Raw genomic sequence first — 21,590 nt, 5'->3', positions numbered from 1 at the left:
TTAAAAAAATTTTTTTTTTTTTTTCTTTTACACAATTGAAAAGGGTTGCTGGTTTTTAATGCTACCCACATTACCCACAATGCAGTTTGACTACCTGATGACTACCTAAAGAGCGTACTCTTCTCTGCTTATCTGTACACTCTGCTCAAACACTTGGAGTTCTGATGCTTTATCATACCCATCAGCATCACTGTTCTTGTCAGCGTGTTTCTGCAGTCAGTCTGTATTGCATTCTGGAGCTTTGAATCCAGTGTTTGTTGTGATCTACTTTGGATTTCTGATTGACAGTGAAAGTTTGAGAAAAAATGCTCTTGTTCGAGATTGTTGACGTTCTCTCTTCCATTAAATGCGGTTGTAACTGTGCTAGCAACATCCCTGTGTGAAGTCTGCGTGCCTCACACCTGCTAACTTTTCATGCAAACGACGACAACACAGCAACAACTAATAAATTAGCACCTGAACCGCTAAACACATCACAAACATATCAGGACTTTCATGGTAGTCTTTTAACCGTTATGTTTACAACAGGATATCTACATGCTTGCACAACTCATACAAGTTCAGCTTGTTCCAGTCTTTCAGTCAGACAGACGTCTTTGTGTCTTAATGATTGCCGCCATTACCTCATTATAGTGGCATTCCAAAGTAATAATGCCGACATACCGCTATTTCCTCTGCCTCAACAGAAGATGAATGTAATACCAATTAAAACCCGAGGCATATGGAAAACTGTTACAGTTTGGCAGCAGCTTTCATTAGCTTTCAACAAAAACTCAATCAAGGTGATCGCACACAACGTGCGTGTCTTTGTGTGTGTTCTGTCTCAAACGCTGTTCACGTTTCAACAAGTCCCGTTCTTTGTAGCGAACATCCCGGGCACAGTTACACCTATACGCTCGTAATCGCTTTTCTTTTGTAGCCATTTCGCCTGTGAGAAAGCAATCATATATTACTAGAAAGTTATTTTCAGTCAGCGTGATTCAGCGCATCGCCTGTCAGATATCGCCATAAAACACAATCATGCATAACTTATAATTAGATGATCTGATTTTATTGCTATATGCTCCCAGCTCAACTTTTTCTCACACCCCCAGCCTGAATTAAAGCGAAATTTCACTGCTGCGAATGAATGGAAGTCACAACAGGGTTGAATTACGCTAATTGCTCATGCTAACTTTCTAGCTTTTATTCACTGCTAGCAACAATCATTCAAATCACGGTTTGTAGGTCTCTTTCTTTTAAACAGAGCATTTAATCTTCACTGATTTGACACACGCTCTCGATTATGAATCTGTAACCGAATAGTCAAAGGTTTACCATGCCTTTATTGATGTTATACTGCTCACGCACCAGCTGTTTCCTATTCATTTATATAAAAAAATGGATAGAAATCTGAGCTCTAGCTGTACATGAGTCAGAGAATCTGGATTAAAATTAGACAATTTTTTTTCTTGCTGAATGCATGTTTTCACTTGTACACATTTGAAGATTCCCACAAACAAACACTTTCAAAGGAAGTAATCAGCAATGCAGTGATGTAATAGATATGGTGGAGAGTTGTGCAACTTTATAGGCAGACAAACTAACAATGAAAAGGTAAAAGAAATGTATTTTGAATAGGAGGGCACCGATTCAAGGCTGCTGTTCTAGCGTGTGCAAGGCAACACTACTGCCTGGAAATAAAGCAAGGTTTGCAGAAGTCAGGAAAAAAAGTAGTCCTATCTTTTCTTCAGCCACGGCAGTAAAACACAATTCTCATCTTTTACTTCTCGGATGTGTTGTGCATGGTTTTTACATTTGACCTGGAGTTATAGGCTCTGTCTGCACACGATGAAAAGTCGTCCAAATACTTGGAATTTGTCTCAAAAAAAGAACTACACTTCACAGACAAACTTTCTTGAATCTCGAAAACACCCAGCTGCATTGTAAAACAGGCAGACGACTGGAGGGAAATTAAAAAAAAAAAAAAAACACAACAAAAAAAACCAAAATGCTGAAACAGTGTGTGAGTGGGTGGAGGAGGTGTTTGCAGATGTGAGAATGAATTCAAAATGACGGTGTCTTCGTTGCAGGTCAAAGTAAGTGCGTGAGATCACAGTCTTTGTTTAAATTCGTGAACAATGAGATCAGACGCTCTTGCCAGGTTGTGTACCTGAATTCGCAACGAATGGAGTCACCAGCTACATCCAGAAGGGACAAAGGGACAGCTGTATTTTCATTCCTACCTAATGATGGCCATGAATAGCTGCTACTAATCCCATAACACAGACGACCTCTTGTAGTGTTGCAACTATAATCAAAAGGACAACACTTCTAACTGTACTATTAGCAGCTAAATATGTGTAAAAGTAATCCTCAGTAGAGCAAATGTGGAAAGTATGTTGAAAGATTCACAAATCAGATAAGTTGAGTGACAACGAGCGGCTCTTATTAACTGTGAAGAAGAAAAAGTTCATCTCTGTAGGGGATTTAGGGTCCTGTACAAAACCATTTCCTTTTCAGCTGAAACGAAGAAAACACTCTTTACCCAGGGAGACTAAAATGACTGCTGACTATATGATCATTCGTGATTAGATACACTGGATGGAAAGGTATTAGTATACCTCATTTTAGCATCTACATGTTATTCTTCCTTAAATTGTTACCACAAAGATAGAAGTCTGTCTTTTATGAAATTTTCCCTTCAACTGATCTTGGAGATTCCCCCTGTGCACAAAACCAACTCCATGAAGATATGCTGTAGAGGGGTTGGAGTGAAATCTCTTGACTGGCCTGCTATAGATCTCTGACTTCATCCACACTCCAAAATCTTGTGGAACATCCTCCCAGAAGAGTTGAGGTTAATATAACAGCAAATGCAAAATGAGACATACGAATCTTATGATCAGGTGTCCACAAACTTTGTTACATGAAATGTACCATTTATACACATAGCATAATACTTTTCTAGGAGCTTTCTGCAGTTGTGACACACCCCAAGTATCATCCAATCTTTACTGGATTACTATGTAAATATTATATTAATATTTCTTGTTCATATATTGCTGTCCACACATTTAGTACTTTTTAACTTTATGGTTATGTAACTGTTGAAGAGTGATGATTTAATAATAAACCTACTATTTTGTGTTCCCTAGAAGAGAATTGGTTCCTTTTTTTTTGGCTACTTCCTCTGAAGGTTTTTTCCTCATGTCATTTCATGTCTTCTTCGCTACTGATGCCTCATTAGTGATTTAATGCTGCACTTAGATTTCTATAAAAGCTGCCTAAAAAGCCTCTACACAAATCAAATCGAATTGAAATATCTTTTTCAACAATTAAAAGAAACAATGATTTCAGTGATGAATTCATACCACAAATCATAAGCAGACAGGAAAGTTGCTCGTGAAGAAGGCAATGTATTTTTATTGTATACACTGAGTATCACTTGTGTAGACCGTGTAGATACAGATACATCACCACATATACACACATGCATGCGTGTTATTTCCTTATTACAAAATTAAACGTGAGCACAAAAACAGCTCAAAACTGGCCTTTAAAAACACTTTATGAAACGAACTGAAATAAATCCAAACTGTTCAAGACAAGACATTTAGTTTGTGTTTCTTGGATAAAAGAAACACTACACAATTTTGTCCAGCTCAAATAGAGACAAAGTGGTCATTATCATTGCACATGACTTCTGTGCATGTTTGAAGTACGGGGAAGAGAAATAATCGTAATAAAAACAGTAAAAACATTATTTCTAATTATAGAGAGGGTTGCTTCGGTTGTAAATATTAGATCGTTATGAAGTAAAAGGCTTGCATGATGACATCATGCTATGGGACTGGCTGCTGTAAAGCAGAGGCACAGAAGTCTGAACATGAGAAGGGAATGAATAACGCAAGACTAAAGGAAGAGGATAAAAAAAAAAACCCCAAAAAAACAACATAAAAAGATTAAACACTGAGGGGAAGGCATCGGTTTCATAACCCAGAGATGGCAAGGTTCACTTGTCTTTCAGTGGAAGTCAGGCTTCTCTGGAAACGTACAGCCTGAGTGTCTAATGATGACGTTAGCAGCATAGTGTCCGGCACGGATACACTGCTCCAGAGACTTATCCTGCACCAGCTCAGACAGGAAACCTGCATGCATGCACAGAGAGAGAGGGAGAGAGAGAGAGAGAGAGAGAGAGAGAGAAAGAGGGAGGGGGAGGGAGAGAGAGTTTGTGTCAAAGAGCTTTATACCATAAAACTGCTTTCTGGAAAAGAAACACAATCTGCTGCAAGTGGGCGGACAACATTAAACATAATTACACATGTCTTTAGACATGTACACACACTAACACACACACACACGTGTGTGTATATATGTGTAATAATAAAACTTATCTGGTCTTGTGCACAGAAATTTGAAATATGTTCAAAGCACAAGCATAGATGACCCGGGGCACATACATCTAGGCAAGCATGTGCTCTGGTGTTGACCTTTTTGACCATGTGTACTTTTGTGTGTAAAGATTAAATAAATCAGGCATAGCAGGGGGAAGAAAGGTGCTGGAAAATCCGTCCTCAGTGATGTACAAGAGTGAACTCCTCTAGCAGTCCTCAGGCTCTGAGCCCGCCCACCTAGATCTCTGCACTCTGCAACACCACCAAGGTGCATTGAGAAACAGCTGGCAAATTAATTTTCCAGCATGGTAGACTGACGACCTACAACCTCTTGTTGGTATAGATAAATGAAAAAACAAACAAAAAAATCAATATGGCGTTTGTGGAAACCAGATCATAGCTCTATCAGCGTCAGAATCATACTGGATGAGCTACATGAAAGACAGAGACAATAAAAAGCTTTCTGCTTATTGCATATAAAAACCCACTGGGACCATGGTGGTGTGGCAGGACTGAGTTTAGGTAGATGGAATGACTTGTGGGTATGTGGTTAGATTGGTGAGTGTATGGGTGGGTGTAAAGGTAGGTTGCTGAGTGGGTAGAATGGACTGGTGCGTGGGGGGCCAGTGGGATGGATAGACGAGTGGATGGATGGTGGATGTTTGGGTGGGTTAAGCGTATATGATGGTGGGAGGAAGACTGGTTGGGTGTGTGTATGGAGAGATGGGTAGGTGGGTAGATGGATGGATAAATGTTAAATAGACAAGCAGGATGGATCCACCCACAGCAAATGAAAACTAAAGGTGCTTGAGAACCAGAATTTCAGTCAGCAGTACTTCAATTTTGGAATGAGGACTAAAACTAATGTGATGAGTGGCTTCAGAGCCCAGCATAGTTGTAGACATGTACACCGGCTGTTTGAAGTCTGAACAGTATAGTTATTAAATAAAGCCCACAATGAGTTGAGAATCTCTATTAGTCCTCCTTGAAAGAAGATCCTTTTTATCCCATAAACAAGACAGTCTACTGTACTGTTACTGGAATCAAAGACTTATAGAACCGGCAATAATGCTAAATCCGACCTAAACAGTAACACTATATCTATAAATATAATCAACACCAAACTATTTTACAATAGAAACTATTTCTCTAACTAAAATTGCAACTGACTGGTTTGTTAAGAATGAATTGTATTTATACAGTTTGCAGTGATAACAGTGATGGAATGGGAGTTTGTAACTGTAAAAACAGCTAACCGGCTAATATTAGGCTCTGCATTTGACATGTCATGAAACTGAAAAAGTAAAAAAGTACTAGCAAGTACATTAAGATTTTGTACTCACAAATAGGAGTTTGTTTTATAACTGTTCTTTTTGTGTAAACCAGTGTCTAAGATTCCTCCTGAGCTATCTAACAGAAAAGCAAAAGACTACTGTCATTACAACTGACAAATTTAGATAAGATTATGCAGCAGTAAGGGTTGCTAGCAAACTGTTACAACTACTGTATAATAAGCGTAATAAGTCAGATTCAGTGAACATTTGATTGTTTATTAAAATGAACACCCTGGTTTGCTAATAAGTAATCAATATCAGGCTAAACAATTTATTTGAAGTAGCCAGGTTGTTTGCAAGCTCTCATGCTAACACACTGATGTGATTGTGAAATAAATGAAGTTCAAGCTAAAGAGTGGAAACTTGGCCATGATTAAACAGTGGACTACTGTTGAGTTCTTTCAAAAGCTTTTGTTACCGTACCTCCTACAAATGCATCTCCAGCTCCATTTGTGTCCACGATATCTTTCTGTTCGATCTCTATAACGGGGAATGTTTCCATCTTTTCATCTGTGGGCAAACAGATTCAGGTTAGGCAGGGTGAACACACAAGCACACAAGACTGAAAGTAACTTATTGACACCAATTAATACTTTTAGCACCTATATTACAGATATAGATGTAGTGAGATATCATGATAATCGTGATTTGTGATTTTTTAATGCATTTTTTAAAAAGAAATAAATACATTTCAGAAGCAGCTGAAATGATGTTAGGATTTTGTATTTTATAAATGTTTACAATTCTCTCTCTCACTCATATATATATATATACACACACACACACACACACACACACATTCACTGTACATAACTGACATGCTGTTAGGAGTTTTTTGTTGCTTGTTATTAATTTCACTAACTTGCGCTGCATGCATTTAAAGGGTAAATAAAAATGCAACATAGCATCCATTTATTACCTAAGTATTGTAAATGTTGACCAATTGCTGTTGTATGAGAGGAACAACACATTCCGGGCTGTGCTGTTATAGAAAAAGAATCCAATTCAGAGTGGTAATGATCCAAACCACACACTATATCACACCGGCTTGGTATAGATCGTTTTCCGGTATTAGCACGGCCCGTTGCGTGTTATGCCTAACAAATGACCAAGCCTTAGTAGCACGTAATGTGTTTAATGCTTTGTAAACAACTCCTCAGTCATTTATAGCGGTCCACATACTTGCAGAATGAATGTAACCAGACCTCGTCAGTCAGTTGGTGGCATTAACTCGGAGATTAATTTACACACAAAAATACAGTGTGCATGCTAATAATCAGGAGCACAGCAGAGGTACAGACAAGCTTGAGTTCCAGAGCTAATGAGAAATCTGTGGGGACAGTGTGAATGACAGACAATAAGAAACTGAGGAAAGGGTCATTTGCATGAGCCAGAGCCTCAAACCCAAAGAGATGCAATAGTTTCATTTGGCAACGCACAAAGCCGAGAGCGTGTAAGCTTAAAATAACATTTAGCACAATCCATCTTAGCTCCACATTCAGTTTTAATGATCTTCCAGGTGCTCTGATTCGGAGTAAAACCAGTGTGTCTGCAGTTTTTATTACTTCCCCTCTGTAGACTTACTTTCTTCTCCTGTTCCCTCTCAGTGGCTCTTCGCGCACATCCGCGGATCTGAACACTGCTGTTTTATTTATGGCATTATCAGCCATTAGAGTGAAATGAGCCTCACTGAGTCAGAGGATATTGCTGTAACTTTGAGGGCTTTGCAGTAAGAGAACACTTCAGCGAGCCTAATCTTTGATACTGCCTGCCATTTTTGAGTACACTCTGAAAACACCATTTACCAGCGAGGCTGGAAGCCAGCGCCAGCAACGTGACTGATTTACCTTCGGAAATTTGGTTGTTTACAGGACTGTATACGTCTCCAATGACACCTTAAATGCAAACTCTCTGGGCACACTGACACAAATTAAATATATATATATATAAATAAAAGAGGAAAACGGGAAGTAAAAACGAGCTTGTGTTCGTTTGAGTTTATGTTTACTCAGCTGATAATAAGCTTGGTATTTTTTCAACAGCGCAGCACTGAGCTATAACCACTCGCTTAATTGTTCATAGTAGGAGTCAAAGACCACCACTTTATGTGGAAAATTGTAAGAGCAAACCTCGCAAACAAACAGCAAGGGAGGACGAGGCTTTTAAAGCGTGATGCAATGACAGGCATTCGAGATATGTGCGCTCTGCGTGCGCGAGCACATTTTTTCCCCCTGAACGAGGCAGCCGATTGTGTCTTTGATAATTAATTACACAAAAAAAGCAGATCCTTTTAGAATCAGCTAATTAGCAGCAAAACGACTTCGCCTAATTAATGCAGGCGATGAAGCATGCTCGCCCGCCTTTTCTGCTGAAATGATTAACTAAAGGATCTTACATGTGAATTAAGTTCGATAGAACTCATGATCTGTCTGTAATTTCGCAATTACAGCTTCAAATAATTGCTGTGCAGGTAAAATAGGTAAGGCCCTTCCAATTAAAACAGCAAGACAGAGTGCAGGTCGAACTTCACTCGTGTTATTCTGTGGTTTGCATTAAGGAAGCCTGTGTGTGTGTGTATGTGTGTGTGTGTGTGTGTGTGTGACCAGACAGTGAGTGTATGTTACATGAAACTGTATGTGGTTCTTTCCTCTGTACTTGATCTGACCTCATTCTACTTCCTTCTATGACTCAAAAACAAGTAGGCTGAAAAACGAAAGGAAAGATATAAAAGGCCACCACGCAGTCTCAAAACATTCCGAGGATTACTGAATAACAAACCTTCACTGAAGCTGTACATCCTGGGATTTCTACACAAGTTGATGCAATTGTTTTACTACTAATTTACTATTTCAGGAAAAAAACAAAACGTGGGATTACAGACGGGTAGTACAAACTCTGCCTTCATACACAATACAACTCAACATACAACAATGTACGGACAAACTTACTTGGACACCTCATTTTTCCAGCCGTACGTGGTTTCTTATTCAAACTGTTACCACAATCTTGGAGGCACACAATTGTTTAGGATGTCTTTGGATGCAGTAGCATGAACATTTCCTTTCACTTGAAATGGGAGACCTAAACCTGTTTCAGCATTAAAACGCTCCAGTGTTTGACATGGGTTGATGTGGAAGGTCTTGAGTGGCCTGACAGAGAGTTCTGACGTCAAGCCTACTGAACACCTTTGGGATGAATTGGAACTCTGACTGCACCTCAGGCCTCCTCAGCCTACATCACTACCTGACTTTACTAACGCCCTTGTGGCTGAATGAGCACAAATCCCCAAAACCACACACAATCCAGTGGAACATCTTCCAAGAACAGTAGAGGTTATGATAACAGTAAATGATGACTATATTTGCAATGGGATATCCAAAAAAAAACATATGAATCTTACTCTCAGGTGTCTTACCATCGTACATCATTAGTAATAAATGCAGCTAATTAAGAAGATGCTTTGCCTAAATATATAAAAATATAACTCAAATAAAATTTCTAAGAAAACAAAAAGCCCAAAAATGTTAAACGATTTCAAAACTCTCATATTCCTTTCCTTGTGGGAAAATTTGTCCCCAGCAAGATATAAAAACAAGCTCTCACACACTCACACACAAGAGGCCTGCTGGAACATGCTTTGGTGGAGGTGACTCATCAGGAATAAGAATGATTCGAAGAACCAAAACATTACAACACATCGGCTAACAGCTAACACCCACAGCAGTCAGCATTCACAATAAAAACAGATTAGACTCGCAACTATTGCACAACACAGCAGTACTTTTACAAGTAAAAACCATGCTGATTTCATGCAAGCGGTTGCCAAATGAAAAGACACCTTTATAAAAAAAAAATTAAATAAAGAAAAGAAAAAAAAAAAACAGGAAAAACACAACAGACAATAAAACCTCAGTCACTAAGGAGGCATCTGAAGTTAATTTGGGGTGCACTGTGAAGCCTGTAAGCTATAGGAGGAAGGCGCTACACGCATTGCCCCTCTTCCATCTTGGTAAACAAGGCTGAACTTGCACATGTGCACGTCCCCCCCCGCATTGATGTTTAATGGTGCATGGCGCTCTAGGTGGTTCCCATAACCTCACTTTGTCTTCTACAAGCTGCACCAATTGATATGATAATGGGAGGAGGACATGAGAAACTAGAGGGGCTGAGCTGAAGGACATGCCGCACTCTCTCCGTGGCGTCCATCCACTTGGGTGCCAAATGGTGTCCAGAAGCCTTTCTCCACTCTCAATGGAGACAATAGCAAGAGGTTCAGCGAATGGAGGCAATAAGCAGATGCTTAGAGGGAGAGAAAGAAAAAAAACTACCCCCTTTCCCCAAATCCAGGCCACTAATTGGTCCAAGAGGATGTGTTCAAACCAGTTCCTCATGTTCAGTCAATAGCTACATGAGCAAAAGAAATAATATTGGATACTTAATACCTTGTCAGTAGATGGCATGTTATTTTTTTTTTTAGGGATATATCAGCATTTAATCCAAGTCGTAGTTTGTCATAAATGTGCAAAACAATATGCTGGCTGTGTCCTTGAGGGGATATAGAGTTCAGCACAGGGAAATAAAATGATTATATTGTGAAGATAAATCACTTCTGAACTGTGGGTCTACACAAGTCGTGGCTCAATGTGAATGAGAGCAATTTATTCGAGCACGCGAAAGATACAGCAAAACTAGGCCAAATACAAACAGAGAGGAGAATTCGGGGGGGGGGGGGGGGAACCTGTGCTGTAAACACCCCAGTGCCTCACACTGCTCTGATTTTCCTCTAACCACCAGTGATGGACGTCCTCCTTCATTTCATCAGGCTGGAGGCTACACATCGCATCTTTATTCAAAACAGATTATTGAACTTGGCCATAAGCATGCTGCTTTGGTTAGCCTGGGAGAGTTCCAGGACCAATTTCATGTTAATGTATAACACAAAAGAGGCCATTGGCAGGGCTTTTTAATAGGCATGGCAATTAAAACTTTGCTGCCAAAAGTTGTCTTTGTTGTTCCTGGCTTGTGGTGCGCCCTGTAAACATCGTCTTGTTCACAGGGAGTTCCACAGCTTTTGCGGTTTTGCCGATCCTCCTTTTTAAAAAAAAAAACAAAAAAAAAACAAAAAAACAAACAAACAAAAAAAAAAAAGCCCAGACCAAAAGTGAAATAAAAATAATAAAAAAACAACACTATTAGTGACTTATCAAGGAACAACAAAAAAAAAAGGCAACAAAATCACACCTCGGTTGCTGTGGAGATGTACAGTATTCATAGCTCTTCCTTACTGCTGTTTCTTTATAACAGGAGTAAGCGTCTGTTCCCAGTGCATATTTGTGTGTTTGGTGTGGACCTATTTGGGTCGGGATGAACCCAATACCCTTCTTCCATAACAGCTCCTGGAACCTGCTCTATAAATGTGCGTGACCTCCTCAACATAATAAAAAGAGAAAAGAGATAGCAACGACAACATGCATGTTTAAGGCTATTTATAGAGCGCAAATAGCAGACACGGTCATCATAATATTTACACAAGCGTTGAGATTGGGCAATTTTCTGCAATAAAAGTTGGAGTTATTGTGTGATAAGGCAGCAAAGCAAATCCACACCTCAAGGTCATATGACAATTATATTTCTTAACAACCTATGAGATTTAAGTGCTTTGAAGATTTTCATGGAGAGTTGCATGAATACACGAGCCATGTAGAAACGTTCTGTGGCCCAAGACAAACCTGAGCCTGTGAAACACGGAGCGCTCTGCTGAAATCCACCCCTCACCTTCTTCTCCAAAAACAACCGCTCGTAGGAATAGTCCCGCAACAAACCCAAGGATGCCAGCGTCCACTTGCTGTTCACGAGCTCCGAACGGGGGTGAGAAAACGACAAACGTGACCAACACACTAAACGGCTAATAAACAGCCGCACCACGCGGAGTGAGGCAGGAAATAACTGGCACAAACAATCGGAGGTGTGGGCTCGCCAGAGCTTTAAGAGGCCGCTTTGCCCTTTTCAAAGCGAGACATTGATTACTTCCTCTCACTTCCTGGCCATGCTAATCAGTTTGAAGCCAGAGGTGATGTCATGATCAATAGTGGGGGAGCGATAGCCCCCCGTGTCCATCCTTTCCACACGTAACTGTTAACCTGAAGAAAGGTACACAGTGGAATTGTGCACATGTAGGGTTAATGATCAGCATTCAGAGACGGCCAGTCCAAAAAATAAATAAAAACATGCCAAATGAACACTTAATATATCTAATATTTTCAAGCAACCAAAGTCGACGTTTTATCAATAAAAATGGCTTAGTCAAAGCAAACCATTCATGCTGTTTATCACATCTCGTTTCTTAACCTCGCTCCTACACTCTAGGCATATATGAAACCCAGACCCTCGCTCGCTGCTTTAAAAATTCCCCGCTCAGTCGAGTGTGTGTTTATGGGTGCAAAATGACCTTTGCTGAAGGCTTACAGAGGGAGAAAAACAGAGAATAAAACCCAAAGGCTTCTCTGGGGACTTCATTAGGAGCAGGTAAATCACAGCAAACAACCAAGTATTAGACAGATTCCCTACGAGCAAGTCCAATTCTGAGGTGAGCGACTCTTTAAATGCAACACGGAATCAATAAAGGAAGGCAAATAAGATTTATATTCTCAGGCAGGTTTAAAGTAAAGAATAAAACATGATACTAGGGTGTGCTGTTCAAGGAAAATAATCAACAATAGGGTTGTGTCTCTTCCCAATGCAGAGCAACACAGAATCTGATCGGAGATTTATTCCTCCTATTTCATAGCAATTTTTGCACTTTATGTGGCGAGGACACTGATCCTTAGCCCTGTGTTTTCTGTGATTGTTGTTGTATGTAGTCGGCCTCCTATCAGACTGTCTGCTGTCTCTGTCTACTGGCATGTTGATTGGCATGATATACACTATATATAAACAAAGGTTTGTGAAATTCTGACTATAAGGTTTGTATGTGCTTGTTAAACATCCCATTCCACATTCAGTGCCACAACAACTTCCAGTCTTCTGGGAAGATGTTCCACTAGATTTTGAAGTGTGTATGCGGAGATCTGTGCTCACTCACCCACAGGGGTATTAATAAAGTCTGGTGAGGAGATCTGGGGTGTCGTCAGTGTTCCAATTCATCCCAATTGGGTTCAAGAGAGTTCAAAAATCAGCTGTGTCAGTACTTTTGTTCACACAGTGTTGAATGTATGGTCTGTGAGTAAACAGTGTTGCATATTTCAAACATGATAAACTAATATTGATGGATCCTGGATTTCATAGATGAATCAGAATCAGAACTGTTCCTGAGAACCCCAGCAAGCCAGTACCTTATCAGACCAAGGTTCCCACTACCTGATTAATGTGTGGTCAGTGATGTTTGTTTGCTCATGAGAGAGTAAGAAAATTACTAGTGTAATATACCACAGGCTCCCTCCAGCACCATGACATAGCTAAGCCCTTTATTGCTGCAGCAGCCGCTGGATGACCTTGCACACTCCGTCGTCATTTAGATCAAAGACTGTGGGCTTGGCTTTGTTAATTCGAGCCTGTAATAGGTGCGTCAGCAGGGCAAGGCCATGTTCAGCAGTGTCACTGTGCTGCTTCATTAAGGGCTCTGCCCTGGAAGCCTTTATTAAGGCAACTAATATGAGAATGTGGCACATTTATGCAAGGAGAGAACCGGGAAAAAAAAAGCTTTTTACCACAGCTCGGCTGAATTCTCTGACTAGAAGGCATGGATTCATTTTTTATCACAGCTCGGCTTTAACGGCAACTCTAATGAAACCGATATGTTTATATTAATGAACTGGCTTTAATACATCATCATTTGTGTAATAACAGCTCATACACTAAGGTGCTACAGGTAAATAATAAACAAATCATTTACAGGATAAAAAAAAAATAATTTTGCTGTGCAACAATAAAAACAATTTTCTTTGTAACACAAGCAGCTAGGGGTTATTCATTTATAAAATTACCTGTGTAATTATTGGAAATTGGCAGTTATTTCCCCTATAACAGCATGGTCCCCTGTGTGTTATTCCTTACATAACAAGCGTTTTCTGAGCATCACCTCCAGGGGCCCATCATCTCCAGGCTTCTTCATCATCATTAAAACAACTTCATGGTGACATTCAGAGGCCGCAGAACGATCACATCCCCGCGCTCGGAGCAAATTGCAAATGAAATGTGGGGATCAGACGGCATCCGAGTGCCGCCTCTGGGAGCCCGAGCAAATCTTTAATTCTCTTTTATATTGATGTTTATTGGCGGGGGGCTACAGGGAGCAATAACAATATCCTGCACTCTTTCTGTCGCCCCGGCTATTTGAACCCGCTTATTCTGGGCCCACACCTCAGCTGACATTTATCAAGTTTGCCATTTTTTTTATGAGCAACACCCTCGTACATGCACTCGGCGCGCTCCGAACATTCATCACACGTTTCATATCGAGTTCACCAGGGGCTGCCACTAACCCCACAGCTTCATATGAAAGGGCTGGGAGAGGCTAGCCCAGGCAGCCATTCATCAGCTGTGTGAAAACCGCCTCCAGGAGGGTCTTTGCTCTAAAGCTCAAACTTAGCTGGAGTCTTTTTCCAGAACAGAAAGGAGAACTGGCAGTTCTGCAGCAGGGGGAGGAAGGAAAAAAAAGCGGAGGATTGTCTTGTAGCACTTTCGTCTGATGAGACTTTACAGGAGTAGCAATTGCTTGAGCACCCTTATCAGCCCAGAGGGACTAATGCTATTAGCGTTAGTGTGATAAAAGCAGCGTGGTGGAACCGATACAGACGGCTTTGCAGCTTTACTCGGGTAGCATGTTGTGGAAGTAGTAGAAGGCAAAGGAGTTTTTAGCTGCGTTTCGACACCAATTTGATCCTGTAAGGTGGAATTTGGAACGAGATTAGACCTGGAGGACGACAGCAGCGAGCACAGATACAGATTTTTCTTTCTTTCTTTCTTTTTTTTTTTTTGAGGGGAACATCTCTGGAGGTGTTTCATAGGTAACCAACAGCAACCGGGTGTGTAGAGATGATCCAGTATGTTTAATAAACATTAAGGCAAATTAACAAAGAAAGAAACGTCGTATTGTTGAGTGAGAATAAAAACCATTGATTAAACAGGTGACGTGAAAGAGCTTCTACTCATTAACCTTTCAAGAACAATACTACAATTCATTAAACGTATACTGTATATCCAGAAAGAACACTCACTTAACGTATATATCTCTTACTGGAATCTTTATAACACCCGATCCCACTGTCACCACAGCTCAGGTGCTCAATGAATCACATGACAAAAGGGCAATATAATGAAATTGTGCTGAACAAATAGGATTCGAATAAATCAGCGCCGGTGAGAAAGAGCAGTCGGTGTGCCAGGTGCACAAGAAGACGAGCAGAAAGTGTTTACCCCGTCCACCCCTACCTCTCCCTTTGAACAAACCCACTGCCTTGCTTTGAACCGTAAACCCCGCTGGCTTAATCAGCTACAACTGTGATGCTTTCTCTACTATACAGTTAAACTTATCAACTCAGCTGAAACCAACCCCCCACCACTCAGTTACCATAGCAATGTCCCAGACTGCTCCAACCCTCCGGATTCGAAATTCTGCATCTGAGAGATAGGAGGTCATTGCCAAGGGTGAATTCATTTCACGCAGCGCAACAGCGAAGGCCGCCAGAGAGAACGGTGCGCCATTCTGAAGATGACCTTGTTTGGGGCTATTCACAAATGTTTACATAGGAAATCTATCAACATCATGACTACTGTAAATGAGTAAATGGCTAGAAGAAAAAAAAAAAAACATATGCTACATATCCCCTACCAACCCACCCACCCCAGGTGCTCAATTCAAGTGATTTTTATCCTCTTTGATCCAATGATTCTTGAATATGTACTTAGTCATGGCTCAGTACCCGAATGCATGAAGGTTAACTGCACATACCTTTGACCATTACAGTGCCCTCTTTGCCCTGAGTAAAGACCACAATCCTCTTCCTTTTTTTGTTCTCCTTGGGTAAGCTTTGGGCCTTCTTGGCAATCTCCTCTATGTTCTCTGTCTGCAATAATATAAAGGCATTAGAGCATATGAGTTACAGCAAAGGACCATCACAAACACTCCAATAAGCAGCTATGAAGACTGTGAAAATGCTAAATAAGGAAATATATGGACGCCTCACACATTACACTGTACACATTCGAGTATTTTAATTAATAGTAGTCATTTCTGGAGTGTCAAATTTAATGGTGGTTGAGTGCTGACTCTGACAAGCAATACAACTTTCAGGTCAGAACAATATGTCATTAATAAATGAACAAATAAGCAAACAAACAAACAAATACATTTCTGCAATTACAGACATGGAGAAGATGGAGAGAATGAGTGGAGGTCTGTGTGTGTGTATGAGAGAAACAAAAAAAGAGAAAGAGAGAGAGAGAGAGAGAGAGAGAGAGAGAAAGAGACATTTAGGGAACTGAGTGAGATCATCTGCATTTCCTAATCCTCACACCTCCCAGCTGGCACTGGACAGAAGGAGCTGAGGGGAGCTGTGAGAAGGTGGAGGGGGGTTTTGAAAGCTGGTGGCTTTCATGCTCTTCTCTCCCTTTCTCCCTCTCAAACACACACACACACACACAAACACACACACAAAGCCCCAGTCAGAGGGTCTGAAGCAGTAAGGCCTTGCCAAAGCTCAGAGTCTGTCACATGTCCACTCATGCCCGTGCCAGGAGCAGAGAGGAGAAGCTGCTTGGCCATGGCGGCAGCAGGCCCTGACAGTTTTGTTAAATGGACGAGTGTGTGCGGTTTCCCAGGCAGAACCAGCTGCTTCCACACCTCTACAGCCCCCTCTTGCACCTACGGAAAAACACTCAGCTTTCTGCAAAGCCTGGCCAACCTTAATTAGCATGCTAAAGACCAGACTCAATCAACCTACTGCAGCGCTGCCGAACCCTTCGTTCGCTCACGCTGGATATTGCCACTACACAAACAAATAACAGTTATTGAATTCACTACGGGTTCACAGAGGGGGTCGTTTTTTGTTTCAGAAGTGGTGTGAGACATAATAGAAAGTGGGAAAAGAGCGTAAACCTTAGTTAAAAAAAATGGGAAGGACATGTCCCTCCTGTCCCCTGGAGACAATTATGCTTATGAGGTCAGCCTGGATAATTAATACTATTTTATTCTTTGATCTTACCAGCCGAGGTAAGCAACTAAAGGTAAAGTGGTTTTAATGGCATCTAATCCAACATAAATGATTTAATGAACTGTCAAACATGGACCTCGGCGTAAGTGACAAAGCGCATTAATTGAAACGCTGTAGTAGTAAAAAAAAAAAAAAAAAAAAAAAAAAAAAAAAGACTTTCCTCGGTGTAAAGTGCCTTCATAAATATGGATGTAATCATTAACAGTGGCTGCTTTGGGGAAGGTTAACACAGTGCTCCTATTAGGACTGGCACTCCTGTATAAAGAATTTGAAACCGAGTACATGATCATAACGACTGTAGAAACTTCACACTAGACAACAGACCGAAGGCAAGAGCCAGGCTTCGGGGTTTAATTTGGTGGGAATTTTTTTTTTACCAGATTCAAGGGCTCAATAAAAAACTTCTAGATTGACTGTATCAGCTGACTGGACACAATAAACGTACCACTAGCTGTGTGTCTACAGGGATCTGCTGACAGGAGGGACACAGGTTGGACACGTCCAATCTCACACTGGGAAATAATACCTCTAACAAAAATTTGATTATCAGGTAAAAGCTATAGGCACAAACATACCTCCACCCCCAACGGAGTGGTAAAACGCTGGAGACTTATTCAGGCGGAGCCTCTAAACTGCTACAACACCAGCTTCAAACTTTGCCGGCTGCACAGGGCTGGAAAGCGCAGATTAAATGTCCGGCATGCCTGGATAAGATTACTCATTCATTTTTCACTCCCTCTTTCTTGGCCCCCCAACACAATGCAAATCAGAAATGCAACTCTATGTCTAACAGCTCTTTCCTGAAAAGAAAGAAAAGACCAGGGGTGTTTCATTACACACACAGGGGAGTCTGCGTGAGAGAGAGCAAGGGATTTGATCGGAGAGCCACTCACTGAGCTTGTAAAAGCAGAGAGGTCTGTTATATGTATTCAGGCTGAGGCGAGCGCGCGCTGAAAAACAGATGTTTTGTTAAGAATTGCTAGCCCGAGCTGCATAAAGGCATCCCTCAGAGTTCACTACTACCACCACTTTCTTTAATGTGCATTTATCCTACATTCAAATGTCTTTTCTTCTCCCTATTCATCTTTAACGCTACTCGATGAATGTGTGAGTTTTATTGGAAACACAAGGCTTTAATTAGCAGAACAGAAACACCTCTGTCACGCGCTCGATCCGTCCCATCTTTAGATCTCAAATCATTTACCGACCAGCAAGTTTTTAATAAAAGGGAGGTGCAGAGATGTAGTAGATGAAGGCTGTTTGTGTTTTTTTCCTCCCACCTTGCCCTCAGTCACTTATCTCTGCCCGGCATCGGCATGAACGCGCAGCGTACGCCTGGGAGACCGAGAAAAGCTCACACGTCTGTTCACTTTGATCCGAATATCAGCTGTCAGAGCTCGCCTCATAATTAACCCATCAAGGGCGCACTGCAAACCGGATCCTCCAGACCAGCATGATGGGGGAAAAAAAGGCAAGAGCTCTTCTGGGAACGTAGAGCTTTCCAGGCAGACCGTGCTCCTGAAGACGCTGTTTCCCCACTGATACAGACTTTCTTAAATTAAATATGGTGTGGGCTTATAAATTGTTTCCCCACACACAAGCAGTAATCACCCCTAAAAGAGGTTTACGGTTCCAGGGCTCGGGGAGAAAGAGTCGATGGGTGGCTCTAATGTGGAGAAAGTAAGACTGCAACGGATTGCAGGATTTTGCCAAACCAATTTGTCACTGAGGCTGAATTTAAAACTAGCCAGTGTCACATCCAAGGCCCAAGAGTGCACTAAAAACCGCACACTGATCAAAACTGCACTCATCAGCTCGCTCTGTTTCTGTATTGTTCCGACATGGGGAGATTAGCCAGGGCTTTTTTTTTTTTTTTTTAATTTGTGCTCCTCTACATTTCAATGCGGTACAACAATTTCCTTGACACATGGCCAGATTTGAGCGGCACGGTCTCGCGCATATTTTCATATTTATTTCTCTTTCTACTTCTGGCTAACTCAATAGATTTTCTATTCATTAAAATCGATGAGGTGGCTGGGCAAAACCTTCGACCACAGAAAAGCATTCGCCATGACTTAATTACGTTTATCCATATCCATAATGCCCCACTATTCAGTGACTTTCTTACAGTTAATAAAAACCCTTAAGGATGTGGTCAGCGATAATCACCTCATTTAATAACCATGAAAGGAATGAAAATAAAAATTAGGAAAGGGTGGAGGGGGGGAGGGGGAATATCCAGCATTATTAGGGAGCCCAATTCTGTATCCATATTAAGGCTAATAAAACGACTCCTCCACTGTAATCTGTCGGAGGAACAGCATCCAACAGAACATTCAATTAGCCTGCGGCGGATTCAACATCTAATGCTATTTAAGCACAACAGATGAGGATCGGATCACAGTGTGCGCCTGGTCTAATGATGGTTCAATACAGAAGAAAAATAACATGCTCTTATCTACCCTTCTTGAGATGTAAATTGATTTATTAACAAGCCTCCATCTCGGCGCAACAGGGATTAGATAGAAGCAGAACAGATGTGTTTGATTTTTCGCTTTTTTTTTTTTTTTTTTTTTTTTTTTTTTTTTTTTTTTTTTTGGGAGAGTCTGGGATTTCATACTCGTTTCTCACAATTGACCTGGCCACCGTAGAGGATGGTGAAAACACCTCCGGGAAGAGACGCAGACGCTAATGCAGATCTGTGAAAAAAGCTGTAACTTTTGTCACAAAGCCATAGCTATTAAAATAACAATAATAAAACCCTACACGAGATATTCTGAGCAATAGGTGGCACGTTGCGTTGCGGTTTAAGAGAAATCGGAAAACGCACTGGGAACCGAAGCACAAAGAGTCAATCTGGTGGTGTCAGTGTGAACGCTCCTTAGCCGTTTGCCTGACTAGCTGCTGTGGAAAGCAACTGATGTGTGGAGACGTCTCAGAGCGCAGAAATTTACTGGAGGCGGGGGAGAAGGGAAAAACTAGTCGAGAGATTTTTTTGCCTACATACATGTGTTTTACCTTGTCCGAATTTCTGATGTGGGCTTGCAAGAGAAAAAAAAGTAGTTGTGAGTTTTTTCCCTCTCTCATGAGTCCTAAATCAAATTGACGTGCATGACATCAGTGAAGAGGTACTCACAGTGTGTGACAGTGCTTGCCATTTATATATTTACTGTGTGCAATGCAAGCCCTCGCCCCCTCCTCTCTTCCTCCACTCGCTCTGGCTCACCAGCCCTTCCTCGCCTATTTCTCTCTCTCCCTCTCTCTCTTCCTCCATCTCCCCTCTGCACTTACACTCCATCTCTCCCGCCCTCACCCGTTTTCCCCCCCTGTATCTCTCTCTCTCTCTCTCTCTCTCTCTCTCTCTCTCTAACCGACTCTGCTGCTCTGCATTCTAGTCACGTCGATCGCACCTTGAGTGATCCTGGTGAAGACAATTATTCATACCGAGAAGAAACACATTCAGGCGGATAGCTCTGCGCTTGGAAAAAAGATAAGCCACTTCAATTATTTAAGCATATCGTTCCTAAACTCACATTTACTTTCCGAATGAATTTGCATCTTATGAGCCCAGGACAGGGCTAACACATACACCCCCTGTCCTCCCAATACCCCCCCAAACACACACACACACATCAAACTTCCTCTTGTAAAATCAGTAGTACATTAGTATTATCTGCTCTCAACCTATTCACTAATGTATAACTCTTACTATTCCGACATGTAATGCATTAACGCAACCATTCACTCTGTTTACATTTGTGGAGGAGAGGTGTTCCAGGATTTATGAAGGAAAGAATAGAGGGAGGAGGACTGGGGGGGGGGGGGGGGGGATTGGATGTAGGATAAGATGACAGCGCTGCATAATTGAGGATAATACCACAGCTGAGCAGTGAATCCTCATAGCCTAATGAAGCTAACAAGGTGGGCTCCTTAACAAAGCCACCTGCCAATCGCAGCCTGTGCTCAGCCTGCCCCTCAGGACTTCTCTCTCTCTTCCCAAGAGCCTGCTCAAAATTCAATAAATAACATCTGTAGGCGATGTTGGGTGCAGGCCTGGGAGGAATGCGTCATAACAGAAAAGCAGAGAGAGGGGAGAGGTGTGTGTGTGTGTGTGTGTGTGTGTGTGAGGAGCGGTGGAGAGAATGTGCATGTGTGTGTCTGTAAGAGAGGGAGCAAAGGAGAAAATGTGTGTGAGTGTGAGGGAATAGAGGAGAGAATGTGTGTAGATGTGTATATGTGTGTGTGTGTGTGTGTGTGAGTGAGTGAGTGAGTGAGTAAGAGAGAGAGCGAGAGAGCGAGAGAGAGTGAGAAATAGAGAGAGCGAGAGAGAGAGAGAGAGAGAGAGAGAGAAAGGAGAGAGAGAGAGAGAGAGAGAGCGCGGCAGCGCTGGCTGAACAAAGAAACCATGACGACTGCCAGGTTGCTATGGCGACTGCTGCGAGGGGGCCAAGGGAGTATAATAGCGCATCAATCACTGTCCGAAAAAGAACTTCATTATCAGCTGAAAAATAATCCTTTAGGATGTGTTTAGTGCGTGCGAGCCGATGTCCACTCACCTCGAAACCCTGCTCGCGCGAGAACGTGGCAGCCTCCTGCAAAACAACACACACACACACACACACACACACACACACACACACACACACACACACACACACACACACACGCTT

General features: G+C 41.6%; 1 protein-coding gene across 3 annotated transcripts in view; it reads right to left on the bottom strand.

The window, feature by feature from the left end:
- Positions 1-3,382: 3,382 nt before the first annotated feature.
- The window catches only part of LOC310724352 (adenosine kinase-like), a 48,079-nt gene continuing 29,871 nt past the window's right edge, over positions 3,383-21,590 (bottom strand). For all 3 annotated transcript variants that reach the window (XM_083538221.1, XM_083538220.1, XM_083538219.1), the window contains exons 3-6: positions 21,477-21,512; positions 15,660-15,774; positions 6,134-6,220; positions 3,383-4,130 (exon numbers count right to left, since the gene is read on the bottom strand). In XM_083538221.1, coding sequence (XP_083394347.1) covers positions 4,006-4,130; positions 6,134-6,220; positions 15,660-15,774; positions 21,477-21,512 — 363 coding nt within the window. In that variant the 3' untranslated portion in view covers positions 3,383-4,005. The remainder of the gene's footprint in view (positions 4,131-6,133; positions 6,221-15,659; positions 15,775-21,476; positions 21,513-21,590) is intronic.

The sequence above is a fragment of the Silurus aristotelis genome (genome assembly GCF_946808225.1).
Source record: "Silurus aristotelis genome assembly, chromosome: 4".
NCBI classification, from domain to species: domain Eukaryota; kingdom Metazoa; phylum Chordata; class Actinopteri; order Siluriformes; family Siluridae; genus Silurus; species Silurus aristotelis.
This window is presented reverse-complemented; position numbering and strand designations above follow the sequence as displayed.